The sequence below is a fragment of the Scylla paramamosain genome, chromosome 13 (assembly GCF_035594125.1).
Source record: "Scylla paramamosain isolate STU-SP2022 chromosome 13, ASM3559412v1, whole genome shotgun sequence".
NCBI lineage: Eukaryota > Metazoa > Arthropoda > Malacostraca > Decapoda > Portunidae > Scylla > Scylla paramamosain.
Window position 1 is genome coordinate 27044091 of NC_087163.1, and position 18432 is coordinate 27062522.

Genomic DNA, 18432 nt, shown 5'->3' on the forward strand with positions numbered 1-18432 from the left:
TATGTTTACCTCCTGAAGGGTTGGACGTCTATGAAAAGACGTGGAAAAGTGCAGGGTGGTATCATCAGCGTAGGAGTGGATAGGACAAGAAGTTTGGTTTAGAAGATCATTAATGAATAATAAGAAGAGAGTTGGTGACAGGACAGAACCCTGAGGAACACCACTGTTAATAGATTTAGGAGAACAGTGACCGTGTACCACAGCAGCAATAGAACGGTCAGAAAGGAAAGTTGAGATGAAGTTACAGAGAGAAGGATAGAAGCCGTAGGAGGGTAGTTTGGAAATCAAAGCTTTGTGCCAGACTCTATCAAAAGCTTTTGATATGTTCAAGGCAACAGCAAAAGTTTCACCAAAATCTCTAAAAGAGGATGACCAAGACTCAGTAAGGAAAGCCAGAAGATCACCAGTAGAGCGGCCTTGACGGAACCCATACTGGCGATCAGATAGAAGGTTGTGAAGTGATAGATGTTTAAGAATCTTCCTGTTGAGGATAGATTCAAAAACTTTAGATAGGCAGGAAATTAAAGCAATAGGACGGTAGTTTGAGGGATTAGAACGGTCACCCTTTTTAGGAACAGGTTGAATGTAGGCAAACTTCCAGCAAGAAGGAAAAGTAGATGTTGACAGACAGAGCTGAAAGAGTTTGACTAGGCAAGGTGCAAGCACGGAGGCACAGTTTCGGAGAACAATAGGAGGGACCCCATCAGGTCCATAAGCCTTCCGAGGGTTTAGGCCAGCGAGGGCATGGAAAACATCATTGCGAAGAATTTTAATAGGTGGCATGAAGTAGTCAGAGGGTGGAGGAGAGGGAGGAACAAGCCCAGAATCGTCCAAGGTAGAGTTTTTAGCAAAGGTTTGAGCGAAGAGTTCAGCTTTAGAAATAGATGTGATAGCAGTGGTGCCATCTGGTTGAAATAGAGGAGGAAAAGAAGAAGAAGCAAAGTTATTGGAGATATTTTTGGCTAGATGCCAGAAATCACGAGGGGAGTTAGATCTTGAAAGGTTTTGACATTTTATATTAATGAAGGAGTTTTGGCTAGTTGGAGAACAGACTTGGCATGGTTCCGGCCAGAAATATAAAGTGCATGAGATTCTGGTGATGGAAGGCTTAACAAGTTAATTCGTGCTTTGTTATCCCAGCCACCTCAAGTCCCAATAGTTGTCTAGACGTTCTGTTCTCCCTGTCACTCACCAACAGAATCACGGCCTTTGGTGAAAACAGCGGCATGGCGGATAAGGTGGGAAGCTGCCACGCGTGATTTGGGAAATAAAATGTGATGTGATGTATTCGACATTAGTTACTGTTTTTTGTTTTGTAATGCAGTTTAGTACAGAGCAGAAATTCGTGTTACCAAATGGTCCAGCGTCTTACCTTAACTTTTATAAATTAGAGATCTATTTAGGTTTTCAGAGGTATTTTCGTGACTCTAGGGAAAAAAAATCCAGCTCTACGTGTTTCTTATGTAATTCATCTTATTACAGAGAGCATGAATCCGTGTTATCATATCTTCCCGCGTCTTACCTGAACTTTTATCATGTTCTGGTCTGTTATTTAGGTTTTCAAAGGTATCTTCATGACTCTAGCACAAAAATCCAGCTATTCTTGTTTGTTATGAAATTTTGATATAGCAGAAGAGAAACTCATATTCTCAAACGATCTGGCGTCTTATCTCTTAACTTTTATCAGGTTCTTGTAGAAATTATGTACGTTTTTATGTTTCTGGGTAAAAAGAAAAAATCTATCTTCCGTGTTTGTTCTGTAATTCATTTAACTACAACAGAACAAGAGCAACATTCTAAAACATTCCGGTTGCGTTGCGAGAAGTTTTGAGGAGCAGAGTTGTGAAATATCGTCTGTTGCTGAATTACTGATGTATCCTTAAGCTTCACCTGAATTGTAATAGCACGTGTTTCTTGATTTCTGGCCTGGTGTTCTAGAGTGTATGGTGTCTTATATAGGGAGCAGTGAGGAAGGACCTTCACTCCTCTCCCTGTCTTCAGCCACTAAGTTTATTTTCGTCCGTGGTTCAGTGGCTGATGTCTCTTCCTCGTTTTTTTCTTCTCCCTCGTCACTCGGTCAAGAAAACACAGAGCCGCCCCCTTTACAAGATAAAACCCCTCTGTAACCTGGCTTTGGTCTGTATGACATCAAATCGCTATACTCCCTCCCTTATCCACTCTTTAAATTCCCTTATACTCTTTACCCAATCTTAATAATCCTAGGAACACTTCAGCAATATAATATCTTAAGAGTCTTCTGTGAATCAACTCAAACAGGTTGGAATTACTTGAATCTCGCGCTGACACACCTTCTCCTCACACTTCGTCTCTTAAACGTCCTTTAAATTTTCCTATACTCTTTACCCAAGCTTATTAACCCCACAAATACTTCCTTACTACAATATCTTAACAGTCTAGTACGTAATCATATCAGAGGTTGGAATTGCTTGAATCTAGCGCGGACACACCCGCTCTTCACACCATCTAAACACCATCTAAATTGTGTTATACTCCTTACCCAAGCTTACTAACCCTAGGAACACTTCAGAACTACAATATCTTAACAGTATGGTGCGGAATCATGCCTTTACACGCTTCAGTTGCGCTCTAATAAACTCCTTTCAATAGCGAGAAAAAATGAGCTGTCAACTGAATGGCGTCTACCATCACCATGACAACGGATCGTGAACAGCCAATCCCAGCCCGCCATTTCATCCGGGACCTCAAGATGACCACACTGATATCATACAATATAGTTTAATTTCCAGCCAAGATCAGAGTTAACTGAGACACATATGGTGGATAAAAAGCTCTTTAAAATATGGGTGTTCCGAGGGAAGTATACCACCAGGGAATGTGAGTTACATTAGTAATGGAGGAATATTTTTTTTATTTATTTATTTTTTTTTGCTGGAACGCAGCAGACGAAACTAAAGGTAGAGTTACTAGTTAGTGTTTTTGTGTATATGTGTGTGTGTGTGTGTGTGTCGTGGAGGAGTGAACTGTGCCTGTCCTTGTGGGTGTATGACGAACCAGGCGTGAGTATTCAGCATTTCACCAAACACACTCACGCAGAGACTGGCCCTTTAAACCTTCGTCCCTTTAAATCTTAACCAAACAAACGCTTTCGGTTCGCGTAGGCAGACCAGGGTAGGCTAGCTCTCTCTGACCGCGCCATGTGACTTATTTTTTTAGGGTCATGCTCCTAATGAGAGAGTAACCCGCCGGCTAGGGGGACTGGGAGTAGGTTGGGAGCGTTAACTGGTTAAGTAACAGAGTAGAAGATGAGAGAGACACTGGGATGTGTGATGGATGAGTGAGAGGGAATAGAAGGGTGTAAGCTGTTTGACGTAAGGGTGACAGGCTGAGGTGTGCGTCCGTGTGTACACGTATGTGGGTGGGTGTGGGTGACTGGTTGGGTGTGTGTGGTGGGTCAGTGTCCATATGTATGTGTGTATTACCCTTGTGAGACCCTCTCTGTGTGTGTGTGTGTGTGTGTGTAGGGAGGGAGAGACACGTGAGGAAAGAAGGGAGGATGGGGGTCAGGAAAGAGGAGAAGAGGGATGACTGGGTGGACCTCTTAAAGATAGTATTCAGAAATTACGTGTTTTCTTGACGGCTTCGCTGAGTCACTGTGTGTTAAGGAAGAGGAAGAGGAGGAGGATGAGGATATAGAAGTGATGTAAGCATAGGTAGGTTTTAAGTTAGTGTCGGTAAGGTTTAGGTGAGGTTAGTTAAGAATAGGCGATATTAGGTTAGGCTATGTAAGTTGAAGTGTGTTAGATTGTAAGGCTAAGTAAGGTTAGGTTAGGTTAAGATAGTGCGTTAGGCTAGGTAAGTTAAGGATAGGTTAGGCTAGCATAGTTTAGTTTATATTAGATGAATTTACATTAACTTGCATAGGTTAGATTAGATTAGATGAAACTAAAGCAAGATTAGGATGACATAGGTTACATTAGATCATGTTAAGTTATAGTACATTAATTAGGTTAGTTAAGGTAATTGAGTTAGCAAAGGTTGCATTAGGTTAAACTAGCATAAGTGAAGAAATTAAGTTAGATTAGGTGAGGAATTATTAGGTTAGATGAGAGGAGGTGAGGTTAGGTTAGATTAGGTGAGGTGAGGTGAGATTTGGTTAGATTATGTTAGGTGAGGTTAGGTTAGATTATGTGAGGTGAGATTAAGTTAGGTTAGAGTGAGGCGTCTTGAAGTTATGAGAGACATTGGCAGGGGCGGAGGTGGTACCTTGCCAACTCCACCTGAGAGAGAGAGAGAGAGAGAGAGAGAGCAGAGGGGGGTCAGACTACTGCTTCATTAAAGGAGTCTTTAAAATTAGCTTCCCTATGTTAATGTGTTAGTTTTCATATTTATTGAGAGAGAGAGAGAGAGAGAGAGAGAGAGAGAGAGAGAGAGAGGCAATATGGTGTAAATAAAGGGACTAAAAATGTACTTCAAATGGCTTGATTTTCTCTCTCTCTCTCTCTCTCTCTCTCTCTCTCTCTCTCTCTCTCTCTCTCTCTCTCTCTCTCAATAAATATGAAAACTAACACCTTAACATAGGGAAGCCAATCTTCATCCTCATTTACTCCCGACCCCAACCATTGCTAATATAGACGTCACTTTCATCCAGTTAGAAAATAAATCTTGTAAAATAACATTAGGTCTCGTCTATCATCCTCTAGTCCAGTCACCTGCTATGGACAAAAAAACTTTATGACCTTATTGCGGACATTTGTTGCGTTAATAATTGCATAATTATGGGGGATTTTAATTATCCAGTCACTCTCAAGACATCTTTATTCGTTCTACAGCCACATCCAGTCTTAGAACTGGGAAGAAATTGCAAAATGTATTCTTTTTCAATGCCAACTCTACGTCTTGTAGATGGTTATAAAGGAGACTGCATGCATTGCTTCTGATGCTGCTAATTGTTTTGTTTCACAGTGAAAGGCTTTAAGTGTAGTTGGAAAATGTCATAGGAAAAAATTGTAGTTAATATTGGATGCAAAATATCAAAGTAAGATTAGCTAAAGAATTTTTAACGTTGGGAATAGTAATCCATATATATATATATATATATATATATATATATATATATATATATATATATATATATATATATATATATATATATATGGGAGTATATTTTTTGTAACAGTGTGAATGATAAGATTCCATTTTTCAGTGTTGCCATGGTGATGGTGGTGGTGGGCATGATACAGGTGCGGGAGCTGGAGTTTGTGCCCGATGGAGACATGCAGCTGGACAAATTCTGTTGCTCATTGGTCAGACTGGAGTTTACATGTGTACCTCCTTCACCATCATTGGTGGACACTTCACCATGAGTGTTAGTGAAATGTGCTCTCTTTGTTAGTTTATTTGTATATCAGAAAAATTTAATGGGCTTTAGTAGGTTTTGTCACCAGTCTTCTGTGTGTCACTGACTACATTTTGAAATTTTTATCTGTTCTATTTAATTTTGTGTGTATGTACACAATGTTTATGGTCAATAAACTATTTATAAAACTATTTATCTGTGTGAGTAAGATAAAAGCAGTTATTATTATTATTATTATTATTATTATTATTATTATTATTATTATTATTATTATTATTATTATTATTATTATTATTACACATTTTCCTCCTTGTATTTAAATATTATTATTATTATTATTATTATTATTATTATTATTATCATGAATTGTTCTTGTTTATAAATAAAATACTGTAACTGATTATTATTTTTTTTATCATTCATTTAGACTCTCTCTCTCTCTCTCTCTCTCTCTCTCTCTCTCTCTCTCTCTCTCTCTCTCTCTCTCTCTCTCTCTCTCTCTCTCTCTCTCTCGAATAAAATGACTGGTGAGGAACTCTAATAATTAAAGTGCTAAAAAATCCATTAAACTACGAGAAATAAGACAAATAATTAATGACACACCTAATAACACAAACAAGGAGTAATAAACAAAACTTAAGCCAGAAAACACGAAAAGATAAAACTATCATATAAAGAAATACGAAGTTAAAAAAAAAATCATGAATATCAAATAAATAACTCACATATAATCAATAAACACGTAAGGAACAGTAAATAAACAATTAAGCCATTCATTGCATGGGCCACAGTCAGAAAGTGAAAAAAAAAAAAAAAATGCTTAGTTAAATACCGAGGCTAAATAAAACAAGGAATTAGACAAATGACAAATAATTAATAAATACATAAGGAATAATGAATAAACAAAAATTAAGCCAGGAAGACTATTATAATTATTGCAAGGAGACGATATGTATGTATGTATTGTATGTAATTCGAGGTTAAAATGGCTCAAATCTGACCCAACAGCAGGCCATAAGTGAAGGTGTTCCTCAAGGCAGGGAGGGGGGGGGGAGCAATGAATAGGGGAGGGGCTATAAACTATTGGGGGGATATTAATTAATGACGCATCCAGTTTAGCGTGTGTGTATATTTCGCGTTGTGATAATTTAAAGGTTTTTCTCGCGTTTTTATCTTTATTTATTGATTGATTTTATTTATTTATTTTATTTTTTTGGAAGGTGTTATATTTGTTGAGTGTTTTAAGTAACTGTGGCTCATTGCATCAAAACTCCATTCATTACCTTCGTGGGAAGGTTCAATTTGGCAAGGTTTTATTTCGCATTTTGGGTTTTGTAGTAAATTATGCATTTTCTCATATTTTTCTTTGCTGGTATTGTCCCTTCCACGCCATATATGACTGGAAAGTTGGGGGGCGCCTTCCCCCCCCCACCCTCCACTGCTACGTTTTTTTTTTCTTAATCGGTCAGTCAACCAATCAATCAATCCCTTCATGAATCATACCCATTTCCAGGTGTCACCCCCACCCATACATCTCTCATTCTGTCATGTATGAACAAGTGCTAAGGGCAAGCTGAACAAGTACAAAGGGCAAGCCAGCTGTCTCTTTTAATATTCTTGCCTGAAATAACATTACAAATGAGGGTCTATTAATCATCCATTAAATAATCCATTTTTATTGCTTTCTCATTCTTCTTGCTCTGTGTATTGTTAAATTGGATGGTTATATCATTGTCCCTTCCTGTGTTTTAGTGTGCCATTACCTGTCCTCTCTTCCAGCTGATATTTAGTTTGTACTAAAATAGACTGGCATAACTTTACAATTTATACACAAATAACAACATAAACCAATAATGCATTGATATTATGCATGATAGGAGTGGACATTTCCACTCTACATCATTAATGAATGCATGATGAGACGCACACTATTACAAAGCTAATGAGTTCAATACAAACACTCAATAACAATTTCAATAACTTTATTAAAAATAGCAATCTTTATAAATCATGAAACCAACATCAAATGCACAATAATGCAAACACTTTTTACACACACACTCTTTAATGATATTTCCTAATATACAGTATAATTCCAAACAGAGAGAGAGAGAGAGAGAGAGAGAGAGAGAGAGAGAGAGGAGAGAGAGAGAGAGGAGAGAGAGAGAGAGAGAGAGAGAGAGAGAGAGAGAGAGAGAGAGAGAGAGAGAGAGAGAGAGGAGAGAGAGAGAGAGAGAGAGAGAGAGAGAGAGAAGAGAGAGAGAGAGAGAGGAGAGAGAGAGTGATGAACTACCTGGGGTCATAAATGCAAAGTACAGGTATCAGTCAGGCAAAGCATAGTGCTTGCCTGTCTCATATGGAATGTAAAAACATGGCTTCATATCATTCCAGACCTGGGATTATGGCCAAAAAGTTACCAAGCAGTGCTGAGCAAAATCCAGTAGAGTAATATTCAGTATCATTGAATTACTGACAAAGTAAAGATCATTATGTGCAATGATACTCACTACCTAGGAGCATTTCAGGTTACTACCAAGAGTCTGACCATGCTGGCAGGGATGGTTAGGCTACAACACATTACATACTTCTCCATTCAAATCAGTCAGCTGATTAAATGGTGAGTTAAACCATTTTGATCATCTAAATCATATTAAGGCATTGGATGAGACCTGGACAGCTTGGGTCAACACCATACATAGGTACTCCACTACTCTGTGGGAGACACTTGATTGTGGCAAGAGTCATCACAATACCAAACACCATCCTTGACAAAGCACAGCATGGCCCACTCATCCACAGGAACCCAGCCATCTCTAAGGAGCAAATTAATGCTGCCCAGTGTCACTCCTCATCACTTTTAGGGAATAAGAAGTAGATCCCACCCCAGCACCATCTTTACATAGAATATAATACAGAGGATAGAGAAGGAATACAAACAGGGCACATGGTATGGTATAGAACACCAACCCTCACTTTTGGAAAACCCCCAGCCACTCAGTAGGAGACTGAGTGGCTGGAATACATGGAATACAAAGTGCATGGAATACAGTAGTATTCCATGCAGTTTTTAATACATATAATATATTATAGTGAAAGGAACATATTTATATAACATATATATAAGGACGCTGCTTATCTTCTCGAGCTGCTGAAGGTCATGATCTGCTTCCTTTTCCTGCACCAGCTTTGATATCAAATCCTGCAGGAAACAACTGTGTTAATTCACATTTTGAATAAATCTAATAGATGAAATTTCACTTACAACACCTTATGTGTCTCTGGTGACTCATGGAGGACAGATACATCACCTGAGAGTAAATGGTCAGTGAAGAAGTTGACCCTTGATCCTGGCTAATCACATTAAGTACATTAAACACTCCTGTTAACTAATAAATGAGGGATAGATTTCTCTGGAAGGTTACATTACACTACTTCCCTGGCATTTGAAAACATTTTGCTCTACATGAACTCATATGGAAGCTTTACTGCAACATTAAATCTCAGCTAGATGCCAGATGGTGTAGCCTCCATCACAGAGCAAGGGTAATGATATGAAGGCTTAGTACTTTGGTCAACACCTGAATAAGAACCGTTTGAGATGCAGCAGAGATCACTAACCTGCCAGCAATTGAATAAGAAGTGTGTGAGATGCAGCAGAGATCACTAACCTGCCAGCAATTGAATAAGAAGTGTGTGAGATGCAGCAGAAATCACTAATCTGCCATGACATGAATAAGAAGTGTGTGAGATGCAAAAGAGAGCACTAACCTGCAGAGTGGTTTTGCTTCATTTCCTCTCATTCATGATGGAGGCTGGCAAGGTCTAACTCGCGTTCTCGAGCTTGTTGCTTCATCACTCCTCGCTGCAACTGGTAGATGGTGATGTAGTCACCTGAAGAAGGATAAAATTCTTCATTAAAAGACCAAGGAAATGGCATACAGTAAACAGTAAACACTTCCTCCACTTCACTTTTACAGATGATTCAAATGAGCAAAAAACATGCACACACCGATGGACTCTGTCTCCTCATGCACTACAGCATGCTCAAGCTGCTACTTCCTGTCACTCAGCTCAGCCACCTCCTTCATGCTGCAAGTTAACCTGCTCTCCAGGACCCTGTGAGCCTCCTGCAGTTGTTGCAGCTTCTGTTAAAGCTCAGTTCCTCCCAATCCTGTTGTTTCTCCTGATAAAACAATAAGTTTGTTTCTCTCAACTTTTCTTAATACAGCCTCAATAAACAAATCCAATAACAATGCTTTTATTTTGTTATTAATTCAAAAAATTGAGCAACAGTGAGGAAAAATTATTTGCTTTATTATTAGAGAATATAAACTTTCTTACCTTTTGGTTCAGTTATGACATCTTCAGACAACTTTTCATGAGCAAGAGATTCTCCCAGCAGTTTGTTATACTTATCCCTCTCACAGTCTAGCTGAACCTGAAGACTGCTGCACTCACTCTCCCAACCTGCTAACCTCAGATGTCAGTGTAGCCACTTGACCCAGCCAATTTCCCCTTGGTATCTGTACCTGGAGGTGAAAAATTGATGCAACAGAGGGCCAGACAAGAATGACCAATGGAAGTAATTAGACGTAATGTAAGAAGTGGGTATAAGACTAAGGGAAATAGAAGGGCAATGGAGAGAGGGTTAGATGCACCAGAAATGTCTGTGGAGCCAGGAAAAATTTAAACTTGTAACAGAGATAACTAAGAGCAACTGTGAATGAATAAATGTGATGTGGCCTCCACCCATGACTGGGAAAATGCAAAAGCAGCACCTCAGACACCAGGACCATGATGACTGGCAGCTCCCAAAATTAGCTGCTGGCTTTTGTACTCCTAGTCACCACAGGAGGCTCATCCACAGCTAATCCTATCAGCTGATCATCTTGGGTGAAGTAATTGTTTATCAGTCTGGCTGTTGAGTCCTGATGCAGAGATGTGTGTGTGTGTGTGTGTGTGTGTGTGTGTGTGTGTGTGTGTGTGTGTGTGTGTGTGTGACTTTGGAAAGCCTCCCTCCAAGGAGAATGTCAGTTTGATATACAAATATATATTCATGTGGATGGTAGCTCACATTTAGCTTCTGAGTTCTCACATGAAGACATGCCATCCTTGTCTTTTTCCTCTGAGGGAGTGACTTTATACTCTGTGATAAGTGCATGCAGCTCACTATTCTGTCTTGTGACGTTTTTGATTTCTATCTGTGAAAGACACAAGAAGGCAGTAAGTTAACTTGTTTAACATGCCACATCATTTTATATATATTATGCCAAGTTTAAACAGGAAAGCCTCACCAGAAGCATCAACTAAAGACCAAAGTGATTAACAAATCTTTCACTGTTACCACCCTTAATGACAAAAGCTGCTGATGTAGCATCCCATCCATATCCTGCATTTTTACACCTTCATGATTCCATTAGATTACATTAGATTACATTAGAACAGTATGTGACCAATGACGTCTCCATTCTACATTGCCATGACAAGAATACAGGGCTTTACTGAACATAAACCAAGGACGCCTCCATTCTACATTGCCATGACAAGAATACGGGGCTTTACTGAACATAAACCAAGGACGCCTCCATTCTACATTGCCATGACAAGAATACAGGGCTTTACTGAACATAAACCAATGACGCCTCCATTCTACATTGCCATGACAAGAATACAGGGCTTTACTGAACATAAACCAAGGATTCCCTCCTCCTCTCTCTAAGGGTTAGGGTTCTCTCAACAGTTACAGCGTGGTGTGAGAGATGCAGTGCTGTCAAGGCTTTACTATTTACAGGAAGCAACACACCAATAAATAAATGTTACTTTGGAAATGAAACTGAATAATCAAAGGCTTTATATCTCATGAACTTCCCTTCTTTAATAAACTGTCTTCAAGCTGACAGACTCCAGTAGTATTGCATCTTAGGAATATTCTACAGCTGATTTCATAATAACTGCTCTCTAAAACTGACTACATGCCTCCTTCCCCTGCCTCCTACAGACTCTACTCAACAATTGTTGCTATTCTGTTCATGCTGGTGTGACAGTTAACCAGTATATTAATTCCTTAGTTATGTACACTCTAGAATGGTGGTTCATTTTATCTACCAGTGATTTGAATTCCCAGCTTCTAAGTATTACATTATTATTTGTTGATTGGTACCATTTGTATGCAATCAGAGAAAGATTTCAATATAAAAACATATCCATGTTACTGTTACCTTTCAGAATGTAAACCAAAATGAAAGCTATGTAAATTCTTACTTTAGATTATGTTGTCATTTCATTGAATGATGTAATTTCTTGGTTCTTGTGCTTCTTCAAATGCAGTCCCTTGTCTGGTTTCTCTGTCAATTCTAATTTCTTATTGCTCTGTGGAAAAACAAAGTGCAAATGTTTAGGATGAACTGATTCAATAATATTGCTTTCACAATTTCAATATTGTTCACAATTTCTGCAGGAAGTTTACTCCATATATTTACTATACGATTAAAGAAAAAATGTTTGGCCTTGTGGGATTTAAAACGTTTGGGTATAATCTTGAATCCATTATTTCTTGTTAGGTAGAATGAATGAGGAGGAGGAGGAGGAGGAGGAGGAGGAGGAGGAGGAGGAGGAGGAGGAGGAGGAGGAGGAGGAGGGAGAAACAAAGATAGGAGGGAAGGAAGAAAGGAAGAAAAGGGAATAAGAGAGAGAGAGAGAGAGAGAGAGAGAGAGAGAGAGAGAGAGAGAGAGAGAGAGAGAGAGAGAGAGAGAGAGAGAGAGAGAGAGAGAGAGAGAGAGAGAGAGAGAGAGAGAGAGAGAGAGAGAGAGAGAGAGAGAGAGAGAGAGAGAGAGAGAGAGAGAGGAGTTGGTAAGGAAAATTATTACAATGGTCCAAGGTGAAGAACAGGGACTGGAATGAGAAGTGGAAGAAGCATATAGAATTTGAAAATATAGTGAAGGAGGTAAAAGACCATTAAAAGTGAGAATGAGATCCCAAGTTACAGTAAAGGAGATCCTAGTGAGAACTGGGAAGCTGGCTGAAAATTCAGAATACAAGAATATTTGGGTAAAAAAGAGATATGAACTTGGAAGAAAGGGAAAAAGAGAAGGATCTGAGGAATGAAGCCAAGCAAAAAAAACGAGAGAAGTACAGAGACCGAGAAGCAGAAATTTTATTGGAGGGTACTAGATATGAAACTAAGGAAATGGTATATTCAGGAAAGGGAACAAGAAATGAAAGAACCACAACAGCAGACAGACAAATTGCATGTGGTGGGAGAAGTAGTATATTAAGAGTAATATATACAAAACAAACTTCATGTAAACAAATAAAATTTTCAGAAAACTTGTCACACAAAACCTTATTAACAACTCACCTTCTCCTTCTGCGGCATTTCCTTCCTTCTTATCTTTCTCCTTTTCCTTCTCCATCTTCCTCCTCCTCCTCCTCCTCCTCCTCCTCTCCTTCCTCTTTCTTTCCACCTTCCTCCTCCTCTTGTGACTCTTCACTCTCTTCCTCCTCGTCCTCCTCCTCCCCTGTGCTTCCCTCCTCTGAAAGAAAAGACTTGTTTAAAAAGCAAGCAAATATAGTAGTAATAGTAAAAAAAAAGTCAAGTAAATGAAAGTTTATACACATATGAAATTAGTGAAAATTTGACACCAAACATTCTCTATCTGTAACATTACATCAGAATGACGAGAACACAAGATATGAAAAGTGAAAGGGAATGATGTATATAACAAAGAAAAACACTGTATAATGACATATGACAGGAAAATAATCTTGTATACTTGAGTCCCTTAAATACTTGCTTCCTTGTATATTAACTCCCAAAATGCTCATTCCTTGTACTCTCATTTTCAAAACACCTCTTCCTTATATATTGTCACTCAAACACTCCTTTCTTGTACACTTATTCCCAAATCATTCCTGTCTTCCTGTATTCTCATTCTCCAAACACTCCTGCCTCTGCACACCCAGTTCCTCAAAACATTTCTTCATTGTTTACTCATTCCCCAAACACACACAACTTTCTTGTATACTTAGCTCTCAAAAGATGCATTTTTAAACATCCATAACTCCTTTTATTTTCATTCCCCCAAACACTCCTGGCTGTGGCACACTCCAGCACGTTAACACCACACACACATTCACACTCTTAATATCATCTGTCAGCCCCTAGTGGAAAGGGACAATCTTGTGGCCCACCATACTACACCTCAGGAGGTCAGACACAGCATTCAGTTAACAAAAAATCACATTAACACCCCACTCCCCACAGAACATAGTAACACAAAATCAGATTAACACTCACCCCAACGTCACATTCACAAGACAAGTTCTCATCCCACAGCCGTAAACTGTTTGCGGCCACCTACGAGGACCTTGCCAAGAAGATGCTTGCCTACACAACCCCAACGGACACAGCTCTGTACCGGCGCATCCCGGCTAACACGACAGGCCTCGCCAGCATCCTCTTCTTCATCGCGCGACTCCAGAGGTGCTACATACCCACGGGGGAGAAGCCTGTTAGCATGGGAGTTGCTGCTGGCTGGTACATGTTGTCAGCTCTCCTACAACAAGGTGAGGACCTGTTGAGGTGTAAGACTGGTCAGTTCAAGTGTTGGAGCATTTAGTGTTTGGTAAGATGGCTGGTACATGTTGCCAGCCCTCCTACAGCAGGGTGAGGACCTGTTGGGGTATGAGACTAAGTTGAATGCAAGGGTAGTGGTGTTTAATGTTTGATAAGATGGGAATACAGAAAGACAGTTATTAAAGGATAGATTATAAAACTGGGAAACTTTACTTGATACCTGGTGTATTTTCATAATTGAGCTGATATTAACTTGAATTAGTTCTGGCATGAGCAATATAAGCAAGTGGTGTTAATATGACTGATATGGATATCAAGTAATGTATTTAATTTTATCAGTAGTTCTCTTCATATGATGATATCAACAGTTTTCTTAGTAAGATATGAGATATAAATCTTTTAGAAATGATGAGAAAAACTCTTAAATTGCATTTTCATCTCTGAAACATTTTAAAATGGTCTTTTCTACATTTTTAAATTTAAAAAGATGTGTTACTTTCAAAGATTTTAAATTGCCTTTGCATCATCCTCCATGTCTTAAAAATTGCCTTTTCATGGCATCTTTCCCTCCTCCTCTTCCTCCTGCAGGCTCCAACACCTACCCAATCAGCACTGCAGCACGGGTAATCTACTGGGTTGGCTACAGTGTGTCCCTCATTGTGTACACATCATACTCTGCCACACTGGTCTCACATCTTGCTGTGGAGCAGCCTGCACCTCTGCCATTCAGCAACCTGCGGGACCTGTCTAGGCAGTCAGGCTGGGATGCTGGATGCAACAACAATGACCTCTTCCAAGTGACAGCCTCGGTGGGTCCTTGGCTTCTTGCTGTGTGAACTGATATACCATCCAGTGGTTGAGAGTTGAGGAGAGAGAGAGAGAGAGAGAGAGAGAGAGAGAGAGAGAGAGAGAGAGAGAGAGAGAGAGAGAGAGAGAGAGAGAGAGAGAGAGAGGAGAGAGATGAAGAGGAGAGAGAGAGAGAGAGAGAGAGAGAGAGAGAGAGAGAGAGAGAGAGAGAGAGAGAGAGAGAGAGAGAGAGAGAGAGAGAGAGAGAGAGAGAGAGAGAGAGAGAGAGAGAATTTTGTTCAGTGCCAGATTTAGGAGTCCACAACAAGACCAGCTGCCCAGGAGCCTCCACAATCTGGGGTCTCCACAATCTGAGGAGTCTCCCACATAAATATTCTGTAAGTGAAAGAAACTTAAATTAATCAAACACTAGTTTTCTATGAACTAAATATTTTTTTTATTACTATCAAAATAACCACTTGTTTCATTTACACTAAATAAAAATGTTCCTTTCACTATAATATATTATATGTATTAAAAACTGCATGGAATACAGATACAAAAATATTAATATAAATATTTCAGGTAGATGGCCTCCACACTCAGGCTGCTCACAGGCCTCCACAGACACAAATCCAGCCCTTGATTTGTAAATTAATTATTTTATTTAATTATTTATTTTTCCTTTGTAAGAGGAGCACTGCCTTAGGGAGGGAGAGAGAGAAAGAGAATAATAAAAAAAAAAAAAAAAAACCGATGCCATTTCTTTAAGAAATGGCATCTGTAATAATAATCTGTTATATGCCATAATAAATTATGGCATATAACATAAAATGTTATATGCCATTTGATAACAGTTTTCTATAGATCTAAGTGTAACTCAGTAAGTTTGTAACACAATCTCCCTTTCCTAAATCCAAATTGCTTTATTATCACTGGGAGAGGCTGGGATGGACTGGGAGAGGCTGGAATGCACTGAGAGAGGCTGGGATGGACTGGGAGAAGCTAGGATGCACTGGGAGAGGCTGGGATGGACTGGGAGAGGCTGGAATGCACTGAGAGAGGCTGGGATGGACTGGGAGAGGCTGAAATGCACTGGGAGAGGCTGGGATGGACTGGGAGAGGCTGGGATGGACTGGGAGAGTCTAGGATGCACTGGGAGAGGCTGGGATGGACTGGGAGAGGCTGGGATGGACTGGGAGAGGCTGGAATGCACTGAGAGAGGCTGGGATGGACTGGGAGAGGCTGGGATGGACTGGGAGAGGCTGGAATGCACTGAGAGAGGCTGGGATGGACTGGGAGAGGCTAGGATACACTGGGAGAGGCTGGGATGAAAAGGCTGGGGCTGGGGCTGAGGCTGGGGGAAAAGGTCAAGAATGTTGGGTGTATCTCCAAGACAGTCAGGAATACGAGTAGGGTGTTGCACCAATTGCTCTAGGTCATGGAGGATAGCAAAGTTGTAGGCTAGTTCACCAGGATGGTCAGTGAAGGGAGAGGAAAGCCAAAGCTGGTGGTGAACATTGAAGTCTCCAAGAATGGAGATCTCTGCAAAAGGGAAGAGGGTCAGAATGTGCTCCACTTTGGAAGTTAAGTAGTTAAAGAATTTCTTATAATCAGAGGAGTTAGGTGAGAGGTATACAGCACAGATAAATTTAGTATGAGAGTGACTCTGTAGTCGTAGCCAGATGGTGGAAAACTCAGAAGATTCAAGAGCGTGGGCACGAGAGCAGGTTAAATCATTGTGCACATAAATGCAGCATCCAGCTTTGGACTGAAAATGAGGATAGAGAAAGTAAGAGGGAACAGAAAAGGAGCTACTGTCAGTTGCCTCAGACACCTGAGTTTCAGTGAGGAAAAGAAGATGAGGTTTAGAAGAGGAGAGGTGGTGTTCTACAGATTGAAAATTAGATCTTTGACTGCGAATGTTGCAGAAGTTAATGAAGAAAAAGTTGAGGGGGGTGTCAAGACACTTAGGGTCTTTGACAGAAAGGCAGTCTGACCTGGGGACATTTATGGTCCCCTCCCCAGATGGGGACTACGAGGCTGGTGTAGGAGTCGCCACGATGATTTTAAAATTTTTGAGTGAAGGGTGTGTGTGTTATTAGGTGCTTGTAGTTTTGTGTGGAGGAAGAGAGTTGTCTTTAGAGGGCAGGCTATGACTGCCCCCTTGTGTTGTGAGACACAAAGGGAAACGTTCAGCGAGGTCACAGCTGGGTTTAATGATAAGTTCACAGCACCCCCTGAACAGTGCTTTAGACCTCACTGGTAGTAATTATCATTTAGGCAGATGTCTACTGCCTCCTCATATATATATATATATATATATATATATATATATATATATATATATATATATATATATATATATATATATATATATATATATATATATATATATATATACCCAGCCAACATTGGATAATGGGAGGCATGTGGGTGTTTTGTGGGCTACTTTATGGGTCCCATGTGGGCTACCCACATTACTGTAAAACACAGGTTGTTCTTGGAGATTTAAACTTTTTGTATTTATAAATATTGATTCACATGACAGTAAAGATTCATTTTACTAACATGCCAGTTTCTCTTAAACCAAGCAATTTACGTGTAATCTTATCTTACAAATGGCTTGAGGCATTCTCTAACCCTCTTGGAAAGTCGACAGATATAAGTAATACTGCTAATTTTCATTGAAATATTAAAAGAAAATTAAATAAATAAATAAATAAATAAATAAAATAAATAAATAAATAAATAAATAAAAATCTTTTGGTTCAGTGATGTTCCTCATTTTTTGTCCAAGGTTCTAACCATACCTAAACTAACTTAACCACACCAAAACTAACCTAACCATACCTGCTGTAACCTAACCATACCTAAACTAACTTGACCACACCAAAACTAACCTAACCATACCTGCTGTAATCTAACCATACCTAAACTAACTTAACCACATCCAAACCTAACCACACCCAAACTAACCTAACTGTACTTGGTGTAATCTAACCATACCCAAAACTAACCTAACTACACCCAACCATATCAAACCTAACCTAACCATACCTAAACTCAAGGCAAGGTATGGCGTGTCTAGCCAGTGGTAGCCATAATTATTTCCTATTTTCATCAATAAGAAAAGGCATTGAATTCAATTTAAAAAAAACGTTTCAATTATTGTTAAAGGTTTGTAGAAAAGAATATATCAAGAGCTAGTGTTATTTCATAAGATAGGTAATGAAATACTGGCACATTAATAAAAGTGATATCAAGCCTCAATATACTGACATACGGTAATAACAGTGTAGTACCATCACAATCACCAGCACCACCACCTTACCATTTATATCACTAGACAACCACCTCTACACCGTACGTAATGTACTTTCCACATATAATGCATACCTTTGGGCAAATTGGTGTCAGCGGAGCATTGAATGAATGCCTCTTGGCACTTGCTGGGAGACTGGATGCCTTGGTAATCTGCAGGGATCACCACTTTTTAACACAGGCTAACTTCTTACTTTACACGTTATGGAAGGCATCAAGTATGGCTTCAAGCATTTTAAAGTATTCACAACATTGTCGAGTGCAATTTAAGATACCTTACTTCTGAACTGGTGTGAACCGCCAACGTACTGTTTACAGCACCCGCTGGGTTAAAACGTATGTTCACTTTTTAAATCTCTGGATTAAAGTATATTGCATTTTCAAGTTCAAAAATTAAAAATATTATTG

General features: G+C 39.4%; 1 protein-coding gene and 1 long non-coding RNA gene across 2 annotated transcripts; one reads left to right on the forward strand and one right to left on the reverse strand.

Moving 5' to 3' along the window:
* Positions 1-6998: 6998 nt before the first annotated feature.
* LOC135106637 (uncharacterized) lies at positions 6999-18365 on the reverse strand. Its single transcript, XR_010271395.1, has 6 exons — positions 18100-18365; positions 10413-10539; positions 9680-9867; positions 9348-9521; positions 9107-9229; positions 6999-8537 (listed from the first exon to the last, which is right to left on the reverse strand). It is a non-coding gene; the product is annotated as an uncharacterized LOC135106637 (long non-coding RNA).
* On the forward strand, positions 13616-14858 carry LOC135106635 (glutamate receptor ionotropic, kainate 1-like). The gene is made up of 2 exons (XM_064015936.1): positions 13616-13904; positions 14503-14858. The coding sequence occupies exons 1-2, from the start codon at positions 13718-13720 to the stop codon at positions 14748-14750; spliced, it is 435 nt and encodes a 144-aa protein (XP_063872006.1). The 5' UTR covers positions 13616-13717; the 3' UTR covers positions 14751-14858.
* Positions 18366-18432: the final 67 nt, after the last annotated feature.

What these genes read in the sequence shown, in the direction of transcription:
- LOC135106635 (XM_064015936.1), top strand. Translation starts at nt 13,718, where the DNA reads ATGCTTGCCTACACAACCCCAACGGACACAGCTCTGTACCGGCGCATC. An exon ending in GTCAGCTCTCCTACAACAAG is followed by an intron (nt 13,905 to 14,502) that starts GTGAGGACCTGT and finishes TTCCTCCTGCAG; the next exon opens with GCTCCAACACCTACCCAATC.